Raw genomic sequence first — 24,080 nt, forward strand, 5'->3', positions numbered from 1 at the left:
ATCACGACAGCATCTGGAACGGATGTTCCATGTTCTCGAGAATATCGACGCGGCGCGATCTATCAACTTTTTCCCTTCAACGTCGTCATTGTAAGGCGTCGTCAACCGAATAATCAATGGAATTTCCTTAATTAATATCGGCACACTTCCACACTACCGTTCACTGACTTTATTGCAGCTCGACTTTCATCTCTCGCAGACGTTTCTTTGCCGCAACTTCACCGAGGCAAATCTCATTCTGCTCGACGACAACGATGGCGACACGAAGAATGTCACAATGGTCCTCAATTGGATCCAATCTATTATTTTTTTTAAATACTTACAGAAATTATACGTTGTTCGCTTTCTCTCTCTTTAAATGCTTTATAAAACTAATCAATAGGCCAATACGCCAATTGACGGAAATAATCGTGTATCAAGGCATTCTGATCTTTGCCTCGAATGAAGTAGTTTCGATATCAGTATAAGTAAAGTTCGATATACGAGCAGTTATATTATTAAAATAACGTATGTACGTATAACGTTGAATTGAGTCATATTTCAATCCGGGAACAAAATTTCGTAACGTTTATTTAATTAATACTCGGTCGAGTCATACTCTTCGCTTGAACGAAGTGTGTGTTTTATTCGTAATGAACGAACACAAAGACACGTGCAGAAACGATGACAAATTACAAAAGCATTCCTCGACGATCGTAAAGGTTTCTACGAGGTTTCTACTGCACGCCGTGTAACCTGATTAGCATTCGCCCTTGGTCATTACCCTTAATAAAACTTGTACCGACTGTACTCGTAACACTCGTAAAGAAACTTTTGCCATGTGGAAACGAAAGAAGGTGAAGGATGAACAGATCAACCGCGATCATGCGCATCGATTGTTTCCCTTTGAAGCAACATGCAGCTATATATTGACGTTTATATAAACTTACATACAGTCTACGTACGATAATTCTAAAAATGTTTGTTGCAAAGTAAATTTAGACAACGAAAATTAAGCAAAAATTAAAGTTATTATTAGTATGACATAACACGCAAATTGTAATAGAAAAACTAAGTACATAATATTTATTGAGTTCCATATATTATGCAATTTAAGCGACACGATCCTTAACACTAACAAAGTTTATTTATTTATGCTCTTCTCTCTTCCCCCCCCCCTTGTCTCTCTCTCTCTCTCTCTCTCTCTCTCTCTCTCTCTCTCTCTCTCTCTCTCTCTCTCTCTCTCTCTCTCTCTCTCTCTCTCTCTCTCTCTCTCTCTCTCTCTCTCTCTCTCTCTCTCTCTCTCTATTTGCAAGGTGAGAGAAGTTATCCTTCAAATTACGAAGCCATAAATCGTTCATTACGTCCTTGCAATCAACGATTGCACGCGCGACTTATATACGTAAGTTCAAGCCCTACTAACTGAGTTCTGAAAAGCGAGATTTCCGTCCTTGTTCAGAATGTTCAGAATGCGCTATTGAAGAGTTTCAAGGTTGTTTCTGTAACGGAGAACTACTTACTACTTACGTATAGTACTGAGAAGTTCGTTGAGCCAAGTTTCCCAAACTCGGCCAAATTCAGTAACACTATACTATTCATAAACTCATTTGCTGGTCATTAAACCGGTCATTAAACTTTAACCTTCAACAAATTTTTTTTTTAATCCCATCATATTAAGGAGATTTGCGTGGCCATTGTCAATGATTATTCGTAACATTAATTATAATTTTCTTTGCAAGTTTCGCAGCTCAACAGCATATATTTTCGCGACGATTATCAATATAACTTTATCAATTTCACTTATTAAATATTTTATCAGAATAAATAAATAAGTGCATTAGATGTTTCCCGAATCAAAATCAATCAAACTTATCGCGTAAACTAAAGAATTATATCTTGATATCCTTGTCTAATGTAATATACTTATGATGAATTTATGTACAATATTTAATTGATATTTTTAATATGACATTTAAGGAAATAAAGATTAAATAATCGGTATACTTTGCCAAATATTTCGAGACAAGTTAAGTACGTACAATTGTAGACGGAAACGTAGAATTCTTGGAACGTTCAAAATAAATTACATTGTTAACAGTTCTTGCAATATCACGACATTTACAAATGACCACAATTCTGCACTTACCATAACAGATTTCTCAAAGTGCTCATTTGTGACATGCGTCAGATTCGTCGTGACGTTTCTTACCGACAAATCGAAATCGTCAAGCGCACTAATGAGGAAGTATCCCCTTGTTATTCAAATCGACTGAATTAGTAATATCCAAAGCTTAAACTCAAAGTTTAAGATCTACATTTTCTTTCACGCTTTCTTATTATCCTATCTTTTATTTTAATTGATGCATGGATTTGCTCGTTATCGTATTTGATCGTTAAGCTTACATAGTACAGGTTACCTCCGTAATTCATAATAATACAAAAGATATTATTTAAAAAATATTTACAAGACACATAATTATAGAGAAAACGAAAGAGAAAGGGAGAGAGAGAGAGAGAGAGAGAGAGAGAGAGAGAGAGAGAGAGAGAGAAGGAAAAAACAAAAAAAAAATATTTTTATTTCACAGATTTTTTTCTTCGAAGATGTCTTATAGTGTGTATACTGCGAAAATTTCTTCAAACGTGTCTTTCATTATATGATCTCAAAAATACAAATCCAAAAAATGGTCTGTCTTGCCCAAGATCATACCTTCTTTGTGTCTATATGCCTTTTCTTTTGGGCTGCGAAATAATGGACACCCTGAGTACATTTTCCTCAGATTTTCATGGTAATTCGACCATACTGGGGAAATATTCTCGCAAGGGAAACGCGGGAACTTGCATGCGAGAGAGAGACAGAGTGAGGGAAAGAGAGGACGCGGCATGGAGGGAGAGGACGTTTAAATACAAGCAGAAGCGCGCGCGCTACTTCAGTCCGACGCTAACAGTCCAAACTGATTGGTATCTGGGATCTCGGAGGAAGGCAACAACCTCCCTCTACGATCTCTTCTTTTCTCTTCGATTTTCTTCGGAAAAGGATCGTCGAATAGATAACGGAAAAATCGCGAGAAGAACGAGGAAAACGTAGCGTGGCCACGAGCCGGTTGACGTCTCGGAAACGATCGCGGCTCTCCCGGCTAAATTAAAAGCCGGGACGAAAGGAAGAGATACGGGGCGGAAAGAAAGAGTGTGTGGTTATGTGCCAGTGAGAATCGAGAAAGAACGTACCCCAACCAGGCATATAGAGAACTCGAGTCGCGATGACCAACAGCATGAAGCAAACAGTTATTAAGTGAGTTACCGCAATAATTATCAGATACAGCAATAACTATCCTTTATGAGAGTATTCCTCGTACCTCGTACATTTTTTTCACTCTAAGTGCAACTATCTCTAGTTTCAAACTAACATGATGAAATTTTCATGACGCCGTGACATGGAAAACTATTCTACTAACGATGTTACAGTTAAAGAAATCGAATGCAGATAATGCTGTTTTCGTAGAGATTAACTTCTTCATAGAAAATGATGATAGAAAAATGATTTTTATGAGATATCGCTTCGCATTATTTGCTGAATTGTACAATTTATATCGACATTTAAAATCCAATTTATCATTTAACAGAAAAGATAAAACAATATTAATAGTATTATGTGAGTAACAATAGTTGAAGTTGCAGAAACTTTTGGCTGTTCTGCAGAATAGATAAAGCTTTTGCAACAATTGTCGTTACGTGATATTCATGTATTTTTTACTGCATATTGATTCGTTTACTGCATATTTATGTCTTTTGACTGCATATTGAACCATTTACTGCATATTTATGTTTCTTTTACTACATATTGATTCGTTTACGTATATCTATAAATCCTTGAAACAATTTATAATTTTTGTTTCACAAAATGTTACAACGCTAATAAATCTCTATTTTTTAAAGTGATTACAAGGTTTTTCATGAATTAAATTTGAAACGCAAGTAGATAACAAAAAGTTCCTTCTTATTATATTCGAGATGAACTTTATCCCTTTTTTTTACGCAAACTTCCCGCGGAGATAACTTTTTAACTTTTATCTATAAATGGAAAACTTTTATACATTTACATAGAAAAGACACGTGTCTGGCAGTCGTAAACGGCTGACGCGCTACTCATACCGGAACACCTTTTGCGATCTTTTTTCCTTTTATCATTGTGTATTAGCAAAGTTTTACCATGGACTACGTGCCCGTGGCTTATGCAACGTTGTTAAAAACTGGTCGTTCAATGAAACTTGGTGAAATAAATGGGAATGGAAGAGTATTTCATAAGAGATGAAAGCGTTCTTAAGCCCCGATAACGAATCGCGATTATTATGCGAATTATATTATTGATCGATATCGGGGATTCTCTCTTATCGTTAGGTGTCGTTTCACCCTCCTGTAGTATAATGTCTTAAATAAGGAAGTAAAGCAATTTCACGAAAAATATTGCGATACTTTTATGCAAAATACATGACTTACGCTTACAGACATTGACACAGTTTCATATCGAATGTGATCTAAATCCGAGCTTCAATTTTATTTATCCAATATGCAAATCGATTCGATATAAAATGAGTCTAAACGTCCAGTTCAAACGTATCGCTAAGTTCAATTTAAAAGGTATTGATGCTATACAGTATACAATACAGATACTCGCAGACGATTCGTTTTCACGTTGCTCCGATCATATCACGATGATTATGTAAGACATTGTTTTGCAATTACAAGCTTTGCGATGTGTAAATGTGGCTGACACGAGATCTGTCGACACTCACATCTCGCTCTACTCTAATTTGTTATCATGATTTATAGATCAAGATACCAACGTATTATCCATATTTCATATCTTTTTGTAAGATAGTCCTACAATTCTAATTTTTTTAGTAATCTATGAAATTGATTAGATAGCGCAGTAGAATTTCTATTATACGAATACCGTTTATTTGAACGATCGATTATCCAAACATGTCATTTAGAAAATGAAAGTAAACATTCGAGTTGAGACTTGAGACTAGCAGCTCAGAATAATTGGAAAAATAGAATCGACGATGAAAAAGGCTAAATTATTGCGTTGTCACATTTGTAACTACTGAATAAATGAACTTTCTTTAAGACGTACTCGTCCAATTATCTGAACATCTTTTCGCTCGATTATAGCTTGAATAATAAATTCTACTATATATTAACGGAATAATCTAATATCATTTATTATGTTTAATAAATCAGATATTGCAATTAATATGAGTTAAAAAGCAATGAGTTATTGTCAAGTCAAGGCAATCACTCAAGAATCATGATAATATTTTAATCAATCTAATTAGTTTTATAAGCATTAAATTCATAAATTATAATAAAATCGATGCAAACACGCAGTTATATAATAAATTACTTTTGCTTTCGAGCTAAATTACACGTCCCATTTTACTAAATAAATTTCTAGTAGGCTGGCATCCGCATCGGATCTGGAGCATCATAACGTTTATCGGTTACCGTGGCAAATCGCGATATCGACACGAACGTGTCTATTAAGGCTGCGGTTCAGCTATGCAAATGAAAGAACGTGACATTTTAGCGCAACGAGAAATCTCGCGATTTCAATGCACGCGCAGGGACAGCCAGTGATAAAACGTACCAGGCGTTGATGTTACGCTGAGAACCGGCCGGCCATTGCGCCGCACAGACAAAAAAGAGCGGTCGAGTTGTAAAAAAAATCCTCTTCTTCGAAAAAGTATCAGCCTTAGCGAGATTCAGTTACATTAATAAATATTCATATAATTATGTATCATGCTATTTTCCTCGACAATCTTGACCTTGCGCTTGACTGTAAAGGATATGTCATAAAACTCAGCAAAATTATTCCTTAACAACTTGTAGTGTAAGATGTGCCCGGTGTGCCTGCCTCGTGTGGAAAGAGACCATTTATCGCACGAGGGTACAGAAAAACGCCCTGACTCGTAAAATTAAAATCGCGTAACAAATTGCAACTTTTATTTGCGGGCACAAAAACTTTTTTTATGATTCACGCGCAGTTGCAATTTGCACGTACGTGGCGAATGAACTTATGTTTAACTTCGATATTGTAATCATCAAATGCAATTATACATCATAATGCATCATCATATCCTCATGGCATCTTTACGATAATCATGTTCGACGTGCTCTTGAGCGCTGCTTAGCGATCTTTAACTCTGCAGTCGTCTACGTATAAAGTCTATTGGCATAGTTGGCAGTTCAAATTACAGTCATGCTATACACTACATAATAACACTAACGTAATCTACTCATTAGTCATTTATTTGAAAGAAAACAAAGAAAATTATACTATAATTTACATGCAATTATATATGTATAATTAAAATGATACAATCATGGTATATTTATGTAATTGGAATGAAGAATATTGCACGTATGTTTGTATCTAGTCTGATTGTAAATATAATTGAAATATTTTTAAAATGGATGCAGGATGTCATCATGATACGGATACGGAAGTAATTTAATGTTGAGAGAGAAAAAAAGACAACGTGTCATGCAATAAAACGCGTAGTGGCAAAATCGAATCAAATTCATGAGCTCATGAGTTATATGTGTATGATTGGTTCGCACGAGGTGAAAGTCTCTTACGAGATACGGCGAACATTGGAAGTGTTTACGGCTCATGGTGCAAGTTTACAAACGCTTGTACCGAGTTATTATGATGTTACGAGAGCCGCGCCGTCGCGACGCAATATGTATGTAAAATTCGCGCGATCCCATTTAACTTCCTGGTCGGATAAACCGACTTTCGGATAAATCGATTTCACGAAAGTGTAAACTTAATCATGGATTTTGTCCGCGGCACGTAATTATACGAATATTTTGTGCATAGTGTACCTAAATGCACGCAATTCCCTGCAATAGTATAAGGTATATTTAAAATTTGTTAAATGTAAATTACGCGCTATTATAAACAGCTTGCGTAAAATTACTTTAAATAGATGATAAAATTATAGGAGTATAGTATTTGGTAGTATTATACGTATCTCCACGCATACGCTTATCACTCGTTATGTATTACTTATGCAAAAAAGTAAAAAAAAAGATTATGCTCAGCTTAGAAAAAGCATCATGTGATAGAGATAAATCCTCGAGGCTGTTTATCTGCTCTACTCAACATAATGATAACTGGATGTATTTACATTTCTTTGACCTATTTATCCCCGAAACTTCGACGAAAGTTTCGATAAAAGATCTAAGTTTCTCTTCCAATGTATAGCGGACATTGTTCCCTGAATTTTAATGTTATACTTATTGCTTCGACCAAGTAGTGTACTTTTTCTTTTACGCATTAGAAAGTCTAACTATCAGATTTTCTAACAGACAAGAAAAGAGCAAACGAAATTTTATTCATGTTGAGTGATGATTCAGTCATGTCCTCTTGCGAAAGAATCTCGTGTAAGAATCAACTCGTGTAAGAATCGCTGACTGAACGATATTTTCACGTGGCCCAGAATTACTAATATAGTGATATAATACGACTTATAAAATAATCGGTAACTCATATTTTTTAAACAAATTAATATAACAAATTTATAAATCCTACAAATCCCTCCCTATTTCCATATAAATATTAAATCACATATTTATTATAAGTACCTATATATATGTATTCGAATTTTTTTAATTCGAAATATTGTAGATTATTTTATTAGAAATTCTAAGATTTACACTACGAAAAAATTGTTACAGTAGGTCACACATACACATCACATTATTGATAAACGTAAATAGAACATGTTAATTTTCGGAACACACATCGACCATCAACGTCGTAACAGTTGCCGTGTATCGAGTTTCGTAAGAGATACGTGTCCGAAAAATCGTGACTTTTACCAGCATTCCTTCAGATTTCGTAAAATAAGTCAGGCGCGGTCGAATTTATATTTCAAACGTGTCCAGAGAATCCGTCACATTCGCGATGGCCCACCAACAACGAGAATCGGAATTATAAATTTCACGGGCTTAAAGGAGATCTTCCTCTCTTACCTTGCGATTTACGCGAGTCGTGAATCGCAAAGGTCGGCTGAAAGACGAAAAAGTCACGCTAATCCCCACGCCAACTGCCATAATTTGATAATTGGTAGTAAATTGAGAGTAAGCCCGGTTCAGCTTAAACGCGACCTTCTCCGATGCGAAAATCTGCCGTTACGCCGTCGTCATCGTCCTCGTCGTTAACGTTGTCCCGCGCCCACTCAAACTGGCCCCTAGTCGACCTCGTTGTCGTACAACGGGAATATCGAAAACACGCGAAAGCTCATGACACTTGTCGTCCATCAAAAGTACACCTCACCTGCTGTCCCGTTAAAAAAATTTGCACACACGATACTCGCATACACGAATTTTTTAAGTCAATTTTAAAAGCGCTTCTCCCTACACTTTACGTCGAAAATAACATGCTGATATGATAAATGTGAAATTTTTTTCAATTATTTACTTCTTTGAATTGTGACAATTGGCATACGATTGACTTAAGAAAAGCATACGTGTAATACTGAAAAAAAACATGATTTAAATTTATATAAATTTATATAGAAATATTTTGAATGGGGGTATAACTTTCTTAATTATCTTATTGTTACTTTCATTATATATGTCATATTTATTGGTTTTTATTTTAATCATATAAAAGTACGTTTTTCTGTAAGCAGTATTGCGTGTTAAATCAGACAACACTATTATACTATAATTTTGAGTTAATGAACAATTAAAAGTAGTTGATTTTATCAAAGTGTAATATCAAGGTGCATTGCTGCGTTTCCTGGCGTAGAACCTGAAGAATATCTAACATGAAGCATATCTAAGCGACGCATTGGTGGGGATTGATTATCGCGTGCATTATAATACTCGCGGAGTCCGGCAATGTGCTATCGTGTAATTTACGAGAATTGGAAAATGTACCGTCATCAGAACTACCTACGAGGAGTCGTGCGATGTCGCGAGTGTGAACGGAGTGTGAACGGAGCCAAGGAATGAGACGTGAATGCATAAAAAGATAGATCAATGAACTATAGCGTACGATCAGTCATTTAAAACGGAGTCGTAAAGATAATAAGGCCACGATACTGAAAATACAACGCGTTGGTCAAGATACTGAGAAATAAACGTTCATAGAGGCTGAAGGACTCGGAGATTACGAGAAAATCACAAACAGCAATTTGAGCAACCAATAACTGTTTCAAATAATAAGAACTCCACCGATAATTTTCAATAAACTACTTATAACAGAGAATAACACATATTGTAACAATTGTAACGAAAGATTAACACACCTTTATCTTATTTTCTTGTTAATATTAATCAAAACAATTACTGCGATAATTATGAATCTAGTGTTAAAAATTTCTCAAAGAGACTACTGAAGAAAGATGCAAATCATCAAAAAATTATGTCGACTAATTCAATATAAGTATCGGAAAAATATCGGCCGTCAATTCTGTCGTTGATATTGATTAATATTTAGCAGCGTCGTGTTCCCATTTCTAAGAAAGGAATAATTATTTATACGATTGAAGAGAGGTAAACGCGGACGCATCTATTGTGACTCACTTCCATTCCGGAATTAACGTTGCGACGTTGCGTCAAGCGACACAATGTGACGGCACGGTATTCTAACGTATAGAGGGAAGAGGGTCAGGAAGACGATTAAGAGGCGCCAGGTCACGGCACGTGAAGGCGATGTCACGCGCGTCTTTCTCGCGCTCGTGCGTCTCTTCATTACGATGCAGCTCGCGCTGCTTTGCCTTTCAGCCGGTTCCTGCGGCGACACAGTTTCGCGGTCGCGGTACTCCGTCGCGTCGGGGCACACCAGGGCACACCAGGCCGTCACGTGCGCCGGTGAACGTATCCGCGAGGACAGCGCGCTCGATGGAGGGCAACGGGGTGTTCCGATAACACCTATACCTATACCACGCGAATCGATTTTCCATGCGACGTGAGGCGTGACGCCGATTACGCGAGCAACGGGAATGGAAGTTTTAACAGGCACAACTTTGCTATACGGGATTATCTTCTCGTTTTCCAGGAAATTCAAAAATTACACTCGGTAATATTGTTCATAATTATATAAATCGTGATACGATCGTGAAATAATCTTGTATAAAAAAAACTGACATTATTTAAAAATTCTAACTTGGAAATCTCAACAAATAGATTTTTTTACTGAACATGTTTTGTCCCTTTTCTTATATATATAAATACGTGAATTAATCGAGAGAAAACTTATATAAGTTGAAGATTCAACCTGATTCTTCACTTCGTGCCACGATTACACGAACATGAGTATGCAACATCAAAGTTTATCACAGGATCGCTAAAAGTATATTCATTCTCACGTTCAATTATGTCGTCAGGTGATACTATTTGCAAAAGTGCACGTGTCAACGTGTCTGAGAAAATGATTATATCCTGTATCATAATGACTTTGACATTGTATCCATTAATAATCATCACTTTTATCTCTATGAAATTATTGAAACCGGAATTTATCGTAATGGATCTGTAAATTTTATATAAAGAAATGTGAAAAGTAAAGTTAGAGAAACGTTATCAAACGATTTAATGAACACCATTAATCGGAAAACGCATATCTACCCTTCAAATATTGATGCAAATTATTGCACGTGTATTACTTTTTCTTATTAACATGGTCGTGATTGCATACTTACACATGTCAAGTCTTAGGTCATTAAACTCGTAAACTAAAATATTCCACAACGCGAATATTGCTATCAACTCAATTGCGATACAGATACGATCTTATATGTACGTAAATTTCGCATATAGTCGCCTCGTCGATCAATCCATCGCGATACGACGATGAGGCTTGATTGCTTGGTTAGTGACGCGACAAATATGGAATACGGACCGCAATCTCTCGCTGAACCCCGGGGGTAAATACCGCAAAATCAGAGGATAATCATCCTCTAACCCTTTTCCACGACCTTCCGTCGTTGATACGTTGATGCACAGTTATTTAGAAGCATGAGTATAATAACGATAGAGAATAATGAACCGATAGAAATTATCCACGGCCTTTTCTTTTCATTCAACGTAGCAGTAATATATACTAATTTTTCTCGCTTATTTCTGCGAAAGAGAGAGAGAGAGAGAGAAATGCCTAATTTTATATAGTATCTCAAAACAAATATCACGTATGAATAGCCAATTTTCTTTTTCTTTAGCTATGTCATTAAATCATATAAATATTAAGTCCTGTTAAGGGCCTATTTTGTAACTCTTAACGACTGTTTCATTATCGTCATATTGTCGTTGCGCAGCTTATTTATCATATATAATTGTATAATATCTGCGCAACGACAGTATAACGGTAACGAAACAGTCGTTAAGAGTTATACAGAATAGGCCCTTTATTAAATTTATAAATTCGTTCGTATTGTCAGGGTCAAGACCGCGCATCAGATGTGGACGATACGCGGCATTGACTCCGATATTACGCAATGGGGGGATACTTCGGCGTGTGTCGCTGCATCTCGATGAGGTCAATACACTCATCATTGCATTACACGCGCTATGAGTTCCATTATGCTCTCTCTATCATCCTAAGTACACTCGATGTATTTACGCGCGCGTGCGCGGATACGTCGCGCATTGTCCGCGGGACAAAAATATATGCGACAAAAATCCATAACTGCTATTATATATCGATTATTTCTTACGCAAGTGCAGTCAGTAATTGCACTTTCTGATTGCCCATATCAATGTTGATAAACTCTAGATGAACTTGATTTTTCTCTATTTATTATGTTCATATATGGATATTATGATGTAGAGATGGGAGGGAAAGAGAGTCAATTAGCTAAGATCGCGAACGCGTAGTGAAGTAGAATAAACAATTGTGCGATAAGAACGATAAATTCAACGATAAATTATGACTTTTAATGTTCAAGGCAAATCGATTCTATAATTAATTGCCGTCATCGGCAAAACTTACGTAACTTTTGTGGCGCCGTGAAGAAAACAGGAAAGTTCTAACCGTTAACATTATCGAATCTATAAAGATTAAAAAATGCCTATATAATATAATAGTACTATCGTTACGGAAACCTCCGTCTTATCTCATTACTGAAATGTTGCAAAAATCTTGCAAAAATCTTGACGGTAACTCGATAAAGTAGCATTGCAAAATTTTCATATACACTCGATTTCAATCTGTTTGTATTCCTCAACGCGTTCTCGGACAAGGTCTCAGCCGATTATGCGAGAAACTTAATGCGCCACGATCTCGCAAGATGATCGTAAAAATAAAACACTGAAATGGCGCGCGGCTGGGACGAAGATAAAAATCCGACTGCGGTTTGCCTTTCGCTCGCTGCGCGAATTGTCCGCCGGTAATTCTCTCGGCGGATAGGAAAAGCAATCCATAAATTCCGACGTGCTTTAGATGCAAGTGGCATTTTACTGCGCGTTCGACGGCATTGAACGTACGTACACGCAATATAAAAACATGGAGAATCGATTTTACGTGCGAAATCATTTAAAATAAAAAAAAGTACCTTTAAACGTGTAGAATAATATTCTATGCATAAAACAACTCTTATTATCACACTCCAAGAAATGACTAATCTCTTTGTAATACCTTTATTTACATTATGTAAACGATATGTAGTTTCTATGCACAGATACGTATAATATTTCTTCGTAATATGCATAAAGATGATAGTATATGGGATGCAGTATTTTCGATAGCATAATACATTATTTATACATAGACTACACGTAGATGACCAGTATTGTTTCACGTGCGATTAAACTCGGAAACACAACACAGAATTAGCATGATTATTGTGAGGATTGCAGCGAGAGGATTTTGCAGTTTGTATTACAAAGCGTAGATACTATTCAAAGCAAATCGCTCCAATATCTTGTACGCGACTGTGGACACGTGCAGTAACGCTCAAATAATTGCATAATTCTTAACTTCTGTGAAAGCCAAGTTTATAGAATACGAGAAATAAGCAGATTCCCTTCCTTCAGTCTTACACGCAACAACGCGAAGAAATAATGATTTTTACAGGCCAATACAAAAAGTATTCCGCGGAGAAAAGTGCGAAATTACCTTGTTATTGATACTGATATTTTTTTTAAATGGCTTTAGTCACATTCTTAGGGATAATGTAAATTTTAATTGTTTTATTTCTTTCACTTTATGATTTTCGTGCAGAAACCCGACATGGTGGAAGAGGCGGTCCGGTTTGGAACGCGGGTTAACGGTGATAGCGGTTTCCGGGTTCCTCTTGTGCATCGCTTTGGCGGTCGCCCTCGGAATTTTGGCGGCCAACACGACATGCAACACCACATCCAAGACCGGTAAGAGCACTCACTTTTATAGCGCAACCTACAGTGCAACACGAGCCGTTCACCATGCAAATGCAAGCATTGTTTGAGAAGCACAGAAGCGAGACCAGCACTTTCCTCTTTTTAGAGATTTATGTTGAAGTCGTAAAAAAACCTCACGCATGTGTAGCTTTGAACGGATTGCTTGGATCTTCTTTATCTCAAAATTGAATCATCAAAAAATACTGAATGTTAGTTTTTTTATACGTTTTTATCTGGAAATGATGCACGGTAAGATGTACGGGATGAGTCACCAGGGAGAAACAGAAACAAGATACTTAAATATCTCTCTTGAGTTTACAAGTGGAAGGAAGAAACCTATAGGACGCGATTTACATGATTCTGAATGTCTCGAGGATTCTAACATTTAATATAAATTAAATAATGTATTTTTCTGTTTTTCTCAAGATATTCATTCATTTTGCAGAATAAAACTGCAATCTTAAACGAAGAAGATCTAAGCGTATGAGTTTCGCATTTATGTTCTTTATTTGTGAAAGTATTTATGTTTTTTATATGTGAAAGCCTATTACATTTCTACATATGTATTAGGATCGGGTTTACTTTAATAAAGCCGCTTCCCTTTTGCTCTTAAGATTTTCTCAATTGCGTAAAATATGAAAAATATTAATAACTTCTTCTTTTACTTTAATGATGCTTTTATAACGTCCAAGTTTTCGAAGAAAAAATCTCATTTTACCTATTCCTAATTTATGTATATCTATAAATCCGATCCCGCGCATGTAATAGCAAAGTATCATGCACCGACATCCCAAGACGTACGTTAATCTCGTGTTGCGACAAAGACATTACTTAACATCATCCAATTGCATTAATGCCTGAAGCGAAATTGCTAGTGACGAGCAAATCATAATTCCTCGCGGCATGGCAATGGCAGACTTCTGTAATAGCTTACGCGGTACGCAACTTGCAACAAAAAATCTGAGGTTTAATCCTTTAAAGTTTAAACGACTATTTTCAAATCCTGATCTAATAAATACGAAAACTTTACGTTAAAAATTTCGTACAAAGTGACAAATTTCTGATGCTTTGCGAAACAGATAGAATTTTCATTCTCTATTGTGTGTCTCTATTGTTGTTAAGAGACGAATTATTCATTTACAAATTAAATGCTATTTGGAGAAAGAATATGTGAAACGCGTAGTAAAAGTTGCTAATAAAAAAGTTAAATTCACTTTTCGTATCGGGAAGATGTTAATGGAGATTTTAATGGAGGTACTTAAATTATACTGTTTTAATTGCCGTTAGAAGTATCGTCATGATTATTTTATCGATACTTACAAATCCGTGTATCGTTTTTCTTTTAAATTTCGAGAAAAGGATCCGCGCTTTTTAACGCAACAAGCGATGAATACATTTACGATCGAAGCCGCTCGGTAACGGTACGTACTCGCGTCGTAAAAAATTTTAACTCTGCGAAAGTAAGACGCGTAATTGCGGTGCGGTCGTCGTAAATTTTATTTCTACGTTGGCGCCTCGTACCATAGTGCTCCACCCGCTCATTAAACGAGTGAAAGAAAATTGCGCCACAAAAATGCTTCCGCATTGGGTTACAAGAAGCTCTATCATTTGATCAGCAACGTATATTTAATGTAACGACGCGTCTTAAACAAATTTGCGAGGAAGTCGGTAGCAGCCTAAAAAAAGTAACGGCGAAATTCATGACGTGCAGCTCGAAGTGACGTCAACGAGAGAGTGATTCTGACGCATTTTGATATTTCTAGTGTGTAAACGTTGTTTTTGAAAATTACTCATTCGCCGTGCGTGTGTTTGCACTAATGTAACGAGCCGTTAAACGCGTAATCGCGCCGGTTTACGACGCGCACACCTCCCGTGATCTAATATTTTGATTGCGCGTCGATCTGGCGTTGAGCCTCGTTACTGACGCATTCGAGGTATTTTCGGAGAGTATTTAAAAAATCGACGGGAGTACGAAACCTTAGTCAGCGCTCGGTGGTTTGACGCTGCCTTTTCCTACGTGAACATGTGTAGTGATTACAGGCGCCATCCGACGAGAAATAATAATAGATGAATCAGCACGCGACGTTTACGAAATCGAGCGAGAGAATCGCAATTATAAATCTCTCTTGTTCCAATCTGCGAATATACTTAATAGAAAAATAAACTCTCGTTTAACGCGCGTTTTATGATAGAGATATTTTTAAAAAAGTGGAAAAGGTTGGAATAAATCGTTTATTCATATGCAACGTAATTCTTGCATCTGACTTAGAAAACTGTTACCGTTTTTTTATGAAATATACATTTTCTAGAGGATTAATTTCTCCATATGTCTCATTATATAAATGTATAGTATTGATTACAGATATAGATAGTTGATCGAATTTTGTCAATACAAAAGAATTATATCTTCTTTTCAAGATATGTAGGACTATTTTTTTTTTTTTAAAAGAGAGAAAGAGAGTTCTACATTTTTTACAAAGTGGATTAATTATTTAATCCTCTATATTATTTAATCATATATAAAAATATACACCACATTGCATGCTAGCAATTTGAAATGGAAATGATATCGTTGTACATGCAATTTAAGTCTTATCGCAGCTTGTGTGCCCCGATGCTTCGCGTCCATTAATTTGTCGCTGTTATGCATTTTTTTTCGCACCTGCAAACGCACCTGCATCCGCACGAGAACAGATACTGTTAACGAGATGCTACCATCCACAGCCGAGGCGTTAAGCGGTTCGGAAACATCAAAGAACATGATACCAAAGAAAACGAAATGCGACGATATATGTTTAACACCTGGATGCGTTAACACAGGTTAGTAAAAATATACGGTTAAAAAAAACTTAAATTTTCTATCTATCTAAATATAATTTTTTCAGCAAGACTGAATATCGTAATTGATATTAATATATTTCACTAAAAAGGAGTTTCAATGTATGTAATATCTATTTCATATTAACTTTAAAAAAAATATTAAATTCCAAATTAAATTAAAATTTAAATAAATAATTTTAATTAAATTCCCTGTCTATCTTAATAAAAAATCAATAATTTTATCGTGTTCGGAAAAAAATAAATCATATAGTCAGTATTAAGATATCATATCTTTTTCATTCGTTAATCCGTATGTTTTTCTTTTCGATATTATTTATTCATATATAACACTCGGAAATTTTGCACACATAAAGCGAATACTTTTATCTTTATAAAAGTTACTTTCGGTAACAATACGATGTGTAATAATCGATTTAGAAAATATTTACTGTTCAAAGATATTTCACCAAAAATAAACTCAGATATTCTATATCTTATATGTGATAAATTAAATCGTGCCACTCGAAGACTAACTATTAGAAATCACTTCTCATAGAGATATTGGATTGTACTAATCTGCTCAACATGTACATATCACAGCCGCTAAAATACTGAAAAACATGGATCCTGATGTGGAGCCCTGCGATGACTTTTACAAATTCGCCTGCGGTGGCTTCCTCGAATCCACGAACATTCCTGACGATAAAACTAGCGTGAATACATTCTCTATTATCGTTGACGATCTCGAGGAACAACTACGGTCCAGTATCGAGCAGGAGAGCCCTCCGAACGAGCCGAAACCATTTAAACTCGCCAAAGACTTCTACAAGGCCTGCATGAACAAAAGTAAGTAGCCGCGACATGAAATTGAGAAATGCGACCGACCAATAAAATTCAATAAAATCATAACAAAATTTAACGAAATCCTGCCAAACTATATTGATCCTACATTTCTCTCGAAAAAAATATAATCTGTAATTGAGATACTTTTAATGCGTAATAAATTTACACGAAATAAATGCAATGCAGTTGTTTTCTCAAATTCAGTCTATTTCTAAAAGCAATTATACCTATAAACGCCGTTGAAGAAAAGATACAAAAATAAAAAAAAGTTTTTTTTTTAATTTTATTCTTATTTCTGCTGTTTCTTTTAGCCGCTATCGAGGAGAGAGGCTTGACACCATTACTGAACAACCTAAGGAAACTCGGTGGCTGGCCTGTTCTGGACGGCGAGAGATGGAACGAGGGTGACTTCACGTGGAAAGATTCTGTCTACAGATTCCGCAGACTGGGCTATTCCGTTGATTACTTCATCGATTTCGGCGTCAGTGTCGACTTGAAGAACAACTCGAGACGTTTGCTCGACGTAAGCACATAACAATTTATTGTAAATATGGGATTTAGAACAAACGCCGAATAAAGACCATAATTTATAAGTGTAAAATCATGTAAATGTGAGATGAAATGGTGAGTAAAGTGATATAAATCAGTATCTTTTCCTAAGCCAAATATATGACATTTGTCTCCAACCAATACACGATAAATAAAAATTAATAATTTTTACAGCTTGATCAAGCAGCGCTCGGTCTCTCGCGTGAATATCTGTCAAAAGGCTTCAACGAGAAAATCGTTCAGGCATATTACAAATACATGGTGGACATCGCTGTAATTCTCGGGGCCAATCCGGACCGAGCCCGCAGAGAACTAAAAGAATCGCTTGAATTTGAAATCAAGCTCGCGAATGTAAGTTATCCTTAGTTGTTAATCGATATGAGATAACTTTAAATAGAGCCTTGAGAAAAAGCTTTCTCTCCCCCCCCCCCCTCAAATTGTCAGTCGATTAAGATTAAATATGCACGTAGATCTCCCTGCCCAATGAGAAACGACGCAACGTGACTCTCCTCTACAATCCCATGACTGTGAATGAGCTGTCCGCGGCCTATCCTAGCATACCGTGGTGGGAATACTTTAACACGATCCTCGCGCCGCAAGCACAACTAAGTCGGGACGAGATAGTTATCGTAAATGTGCCCAGCTATCTAAAGGACTTTGAACAACTGATCACCATGACGCCGAAGAGGGTGCAGGCAAACTATGCGCTTTGGAGAGCGGCTGCTGCGTCAGTCAGCTATTTGACGGATGACATCCGGAAGAGACAGCTAAAATATACAGTGGAGTTAAACGGCAAGACAGAGAGAGAGCCGAGATGGAAAGAATGCGTGGATATCGTTTCCAGCAGCATGGCAATTAGCGTCGGCTCGATGTACGTGAGGAAGTACTTTAAGGAGGACGCGAAGAACACCGCGCTCGAAATGGTCGATGATATCAGGCAGGAGTTCACAAAGATTTTAAAGAAGGTAAAAGAGAGAATACACAAAAGCTTAAATTTAAAATTGTAAAGAAGATGGGAATATTGCGATCGATGCTTTGACTTTCTCTTTATCTAGGATTGGAATCTCTTAAAAATAAAAGTCTCTCTTTCATTCTTTCAGTATTTTTCTCTTTATCTGAAAATTACAACAAATTAGAATTAAAGGAACAAACTAAAAAAAAATAAATCTCTTGTGTCAGATGTGTCTTTATCAATAAATTAGAATGTTAAAAAATGAAATTTTAATTATCTATGCTTGATATATTAAGGGATATATGTTAAAGATATTAATTCAAAAATCTCTATCACTATACATTTTGAAAGTTTTTAAGTTTTATAGATTACATGTGTATCTTTAGGTGGACTGGATGGATGAGAAGACCAGAACAAACGCTTTAGAAAAAGCAGCCGGCATGACTTCCCATATTGCCTATCCAAATGAACTGTTGGACGACAGAAAGCTCGAGAAATTTTATGAGGGACTTGAGTTAAGTGCTGACGACTATACAGGAAGCATTTTTAACTTATCCATCTTTGGAACAAATTTCTCATTTGGTAGACTGAGAAAGCCAGTGAATAAGACGGAATGGATAAGTCATGGAAGGCCGGCTGTCGTCAATGCGTTTTACTCGTCGATCGAAAACAGTATTCGTAAGTATTTAAGCACGCAAACAATCCCATATAAATATATCAAAAAATAAATATCATTAGATTACTATCTTTGTGAATTGAATAACTGATGTACCTATACTTTAATAATAAAATCCATAAAATTATATTAATTTGGCTCCTTATTCTTTTGGTATTTGTCGCTGTGTACTGATTTATTTATTTTTTCTTTTAGAATTCCCCGCAGGTATATTGCAAGGTGCATTCTTCAACAATGACCGGCCACGTTACATGAATTACGGTGCCATCGGATTTGTCATTGGCCATGAGATCACTCACGGTTTTGACGATCAAGGTAGACAATTTAACAAGGAAGGTAATCTTGTGGACTGGTGGGAGACAGAGACGAAAAAGCGTTATCTCAAGAGGGCCGAATGTATAATTCATCAGTATGGAAATTATACCGTGAAAGACGTTGGATTGAACGTAAGATAAATCTAACATACCTGTTTCAATATTTATTTTCTTGCTACGTGAAATTGTTTTCATATTTTTCGGCACGGAAGAATTTAATTATAAAGATATATCGATAAAATATGTAGAAACTTTAGCCATGTTGTTTCGCAACTCGTAATTATTGGTTTTATCTTTTAAATGAAATATTTCTTAATAACAATTAACAAAAACAAAGCTTCTTCTATGAGGAAGCAATATGGTCATAATTACTGTAACACCTTTCATTATAATGTATAATCTATTCGCTGTAAATAATAGATAAAAACGTTATTATTAACGTTTTAATTACCGCAAAAATAATTATCGTACGAGTCAATGTTTATTCATCGTGTTGCAATACTATATATAGAAATAAATAGAAATTAATTACAATAGAATATTCATGTGCGATAGGAGTAACGACAATGATAAAAGAAGTTTCGTAATGTTCGCACAAAATTATAAAGTCAGCAAACTGGTTTAGTCAGAGAAATATCCAACATTTAAAAAATACGCAGTATCTTTAAAATGTCTATACTTGTAGCAGTCCTACGCGAAAAAACACATATTTATTAGAGAAATTAAAACGCACGAAACAATTTCATTGTCAGTAAAATTGTTGAGTTATTCATCCTACAATGTAATGAGTATAATACAGTAATTGATATCCCAGACAGTACACATGTCTAAAAGATGTCATAAAGATGTTTTTAAGATGTCTTTTAGACACGTATGTCTAAAAGATGTCTTTATGATGTCTTTTAGACTGCGTACTGTCAGGGATAACTCAAACATAAATACCGCGAATGTTTCTACAATTGTTAATGTATAGAGCAAATTAACATTTTACGTTATTTCCCCGTAAAAGCGGGCTAAATATCAAATTCTTTTGCAAAATTATACAAAAATATTTCCTAGATTGAAACTTTGTTGCAATATATTTTACATTTTTTACAGTTGAACGGAATAAACACCCAGGGTGAGAACATCGCGGACAACGGTGGCATAAAGGAAGCCTATTACGCGTATAGAGAATGGGTCAAACGAAACAAGCCGGAGCAGAGACTGCCGGGTTTGCCGTTCAGCCCAGAACAGATGTTCTGGATAAGCGCGGCCAATTCTTGGTGCAGCAAGTATCGACCGGAAGCGATGAAGCTGCGAATTACGACAGGCTTCCACAGCCCGGGCGAATTCCGCGTCCGTGGACCGCTGTCGAATATGGAGGAATTTTCGCGCGACTTTAATTGCCCGGTCGGCTCCAGGATGAACCCCGAGAAGAAATGCACCGTGTGGTAGAACTCAGGTGTCGGCGAAGTACACCGCGAACGACACTGACCGACTCCGCTTTTTTTAACCTTAGAAGTTACAATTGTAAAGTTAAAATTGTAACTTAGAAGTTACAATTTTGCATGCCTATTACTTCGTTGAAACGATCAATTTTATTCTTAGCGGCTCAACACTAAAGAGGCTTACAGCCGGAATGAATGCCTGATTTTCTGCTTCATAAGAGACAGAATTGGGTCTCGCGGCTACCAAACTGTTTTATCTTATTTATGAAATTAAATGATTTATTTCTTTTTTTATTTCTACCATTTCCGAGTATTTATACTATCGCTTCTAAGGTTAATAATGAATGCAATGGAGTCGTCGATCTCATACTAGCAGGATACGGAGGTAATGTGTGTTTCCCTCTTACAGTATCCTGCCGTACGACATTGCCGCAGCGGAAAAAAGTATTTGTCAGTGACGCTGCTCGAAAGCAAGAACTGAAATTTCGCGATAATAACGAGCATGGAAATGGGGAGCGCTCTCCACTGGGAAATCCAGGGAGATCGACTCGACCCGCGCGATCTTAGACATGTTGGGATATACACATACATTATGTATCATTTTGGTAAATTTTTATAAGGAGAAACATGTCGCGGGACGCGCGTCAAGTGTAAATAGAATGAAAATGAAAAAGAAAATTAATTGGTTAAACGGAGTTAAATTGCTTAACTGTTTTAAACGAGCATTACAGGCATTACTGATTCTTGTGCCAATGACAATGTTTGTCAAAGGTTTTAGATCATTACAGGGAAAATTAAGTTAAATTGTGCTCTAATGTAGTTTCTAGTTCGAGGATTTTCATTGTTGACACGTATGATAAAAAAAATGTTGGCAGCTTTGTTAAGAATTCGCTTTTTATCCTTTTTTATTGTTGACGACTTTGTTAAGTCTCGCTTTTTAAAGTAAAAATTTTTAAGTATTCTGTTGACACGGAGATGAATAATAATGGTGCACACTATGTAGGATAATTCGCAAAATCAGCAACGAGAAAGAAACGCGAATAGAGCGGCATGAATATTCTTCGATAAATTTGATAGCTTTTTTTTAAATGAAATTGGAAGCTATCGTTTGTTGCAACTATTTTATGTTGAGTATTATTTTGTAGTATTATCAAGTAGCAATTAAATCGCAAGTTAAATTTACAGTAAAACGAAATCCACTTAATGTAATAATTAAACTACGCTAAAAAAAAGTCAAGGTGTCCACAGTTTCTCCCTTAAAATTTGATTCACTGGGAGCATCGTGACGTCAAGTAGCATTAAAACGATTCGTAATTGTCATCTAAATTAGCAGATGCAAAAAAATATACGATTCTCAATATTCTATAGGACCTACATCTCGTATATATAGTCGTACATTTATCGGCGTGTCTGCGAATTCCGATAATTTAGTGCGATAATTTTTATTCTTTGTCGATCGTAAGATTGTTAGTCGTAGAGAATTAAAAGATTACTTAGAACAACTTATTACAAGTATTAAGCGTAGCTATTTAATCGCGAGCGATTGAACCGCTACTTTCGCAGTTGCTTTCCACCGTGTTATCCCTTACATCCGCATACACATATTACATTTTTACCTTGCGCCATATCTCTCTCTCCCTCTTTCCAACCTCCTCCCTTAGACGCACTTCTCGTATTTATTACGATGGCCGATAAGTTGATCATCGAGTTAATCGCCATAAGTTTAAGCAAAAACGTATGTACCTTAAGGTATTTTTTGTTGAATGTAAGAATTTAATACAGGAAAACTTCACGTAAACATCGAATTAGTACTTTTACACACTTCCTAGGAATCCTAGAAAGACGCTTTCTTCCGGAAAGTAAAGCAGGTAATTTTCAGCTTGGCTGCGCGAATTGGCGCGCACAAAAATTGAAAAATATCGCGAAGCAGCACTTAACGCTATCACTTACCTCGTCGTCCAATATCTCGTCCAGCAGCTCCGCTACACCGCCGTCCGATGCCCTTTTGGGACGACGAGATAACGAGATGATCCTCCCGATTTCCTCGCAGTTTTCCAACGGAGATGATCCGGCTGCCGATGTCCGGCTTACGGCGACGCGAATCGCGCTGCAATCGCGGGTGTCCTCGCCTGTCCTCGTCCTCGTAGTCACACGGATCGACCGACACTGAACTCGACACTCCCGACGCTCCCCTCACGCGCGATACGCTTGTAAACGGCGACGACTTCGCACCTGTGCCCGAGAAATACGAAAAATTATTTTACACAAAGACAATTATCTTCAAAAAATAGCTTACTATCGCGCGCTTATTGTTCGTCCAACGCTTGATTTAATACTCCGAAATCGTGTCGCTGCATATTTTCAAACGGATAGAATCGTGGAACGACGCGACGGCGAAACTTCGCGCCGATTACGGAATGGAAAGTTACGCACGTCAATTACCTTCGAAAAATAGTTCATCATCGCACGCTTATCATTGCTCCATTGTTCACACACACATTCAGCACTAGATTCAACATTTGCCGACATTCGTGTCCCGACATGCGCGCTATGCTTTTTTGAACGGATGAAGAACTCGGGACGACGCGCCGGCAACTTCGCGCCGATGCCCGAGCCGTTACGAAATGGAAAGTTACGCGCGTCAAATCAATCATCCTCAAAGAACGGCTTATCATTGCGTGCACATATACATTGTCCCATTTGTTCGTCGTCCAAAACTAGATTCGACACTCCCGACATTCGCGCATCAAGCGTTTTCAAACATGTTAAATTCGCGGTACGACGCAGCGGCGGCAACTTCATACCGAGCGACGCCCGAGCCGAGTACGGCGCATTACGCACACAGTAAAATCTAAAAAAACTATTTTCGAGAAACAGCTTGCCATTACTCACTCATTGTCCCACTGTCCAGCATTGAACTCAACGTCTCCGGCATTCGCTTCGTGCGCGTTGAAACTTTTTATCATCGACAGACGCGGAACGACTTGGCGGCACCCTCGCGTTGATCACCGTGACGAGGATCAATCTGAAAAGCAATTCTCGTCTAGTCTCGATCGCATAATCGGCATAATGACATCTTCTAGTTCATATTATGTTCAATATTACCGATCCCATACGTGGATACCCTT

General features: G+C 36.8%; 1 protein-coding gene across 2 annotated transcripts; it reads left to right on the forward strand.

Annotated features, from left to right (window-relative positions):
• The first annotated feature begins 2,896 nt into the window (after positions 1–2,896).
• On the forward strand, positions 2,897–22,750 carry Nep2 (Neprilysin 2). Of its 2 annotated transcripts, none has more exons than XM_071724559.1 (10): positions 2,897–3,268; positions 13,214–13,359; positions 16,063–16,188; positions 16,789–17,034; positions 17,343–17,554; positions 17,755–17,931; positions 18,051–18,545; positions 18,919–19,210; positions 19,404–19,654; positions 20,621–22,750. In XM_071724559.1, the coding sequence occupies exons 1-10, from the start codon at positions 3,237–3,239 to the stop codon at positions 20,957–20,959; spliced, it is 2,316 nt and encodes a 771-aa protein (XP_071580660.1). In that variant the 5' UTR covers positions 2,897–3,236; the 3' UTR covers positions 20,960–22,750. The 2 variants fall into 2 exon arrangements, with proteins under 2 accessions (XP_071580660.1, XP_071580667.1); XM_071724566.1 differs by having other exon boundaries at positions 16,093–16,188.
• Positions 22,751–24,080: the final 1,330 nt, after the last annotated feature.

This window comes from Temnothorax nylanderi, unplaced genomic scaffold (genome assembly GCF_030848795.1).
Source record: "Temnothorax nylanderi isolate EJ_2023f unplaced genomic scaffold, tnyl_v1.0 TNYL_tig0008_pilon, whole genome shotgun sequence".
Taxonomy (NCBI): Eukaryota; Metazoa; Arthropoda; class Insecta; order Hymenoptera; family Formicidae; genus Temnothorax; species Temnothorax nylanderi.

Excerpts from the sequence above, each read along its gene's own strand:
- Nep2 (XM_071724559.1), top strand. The coding sequence starts at position 3,237 with ATGACCAACAGCATGAAGCAAACAGTTATTAA. Across the intron at positions 3,269-13,213 it reads ATGAAGCAAACAGTTATTAA|AAACCCGACATGGTGGAAGA; the intron begins GTGAGTTACCGC and ends ATTTTCGTGCAG. Across the intron at positions 16,189-16,788 it reads ACCTGGATGCGTTAACACAG|CCGCTAAAATACTGAAAAAC; the intron begins GTTAGTAAAAAT and ends TACATATCACAG.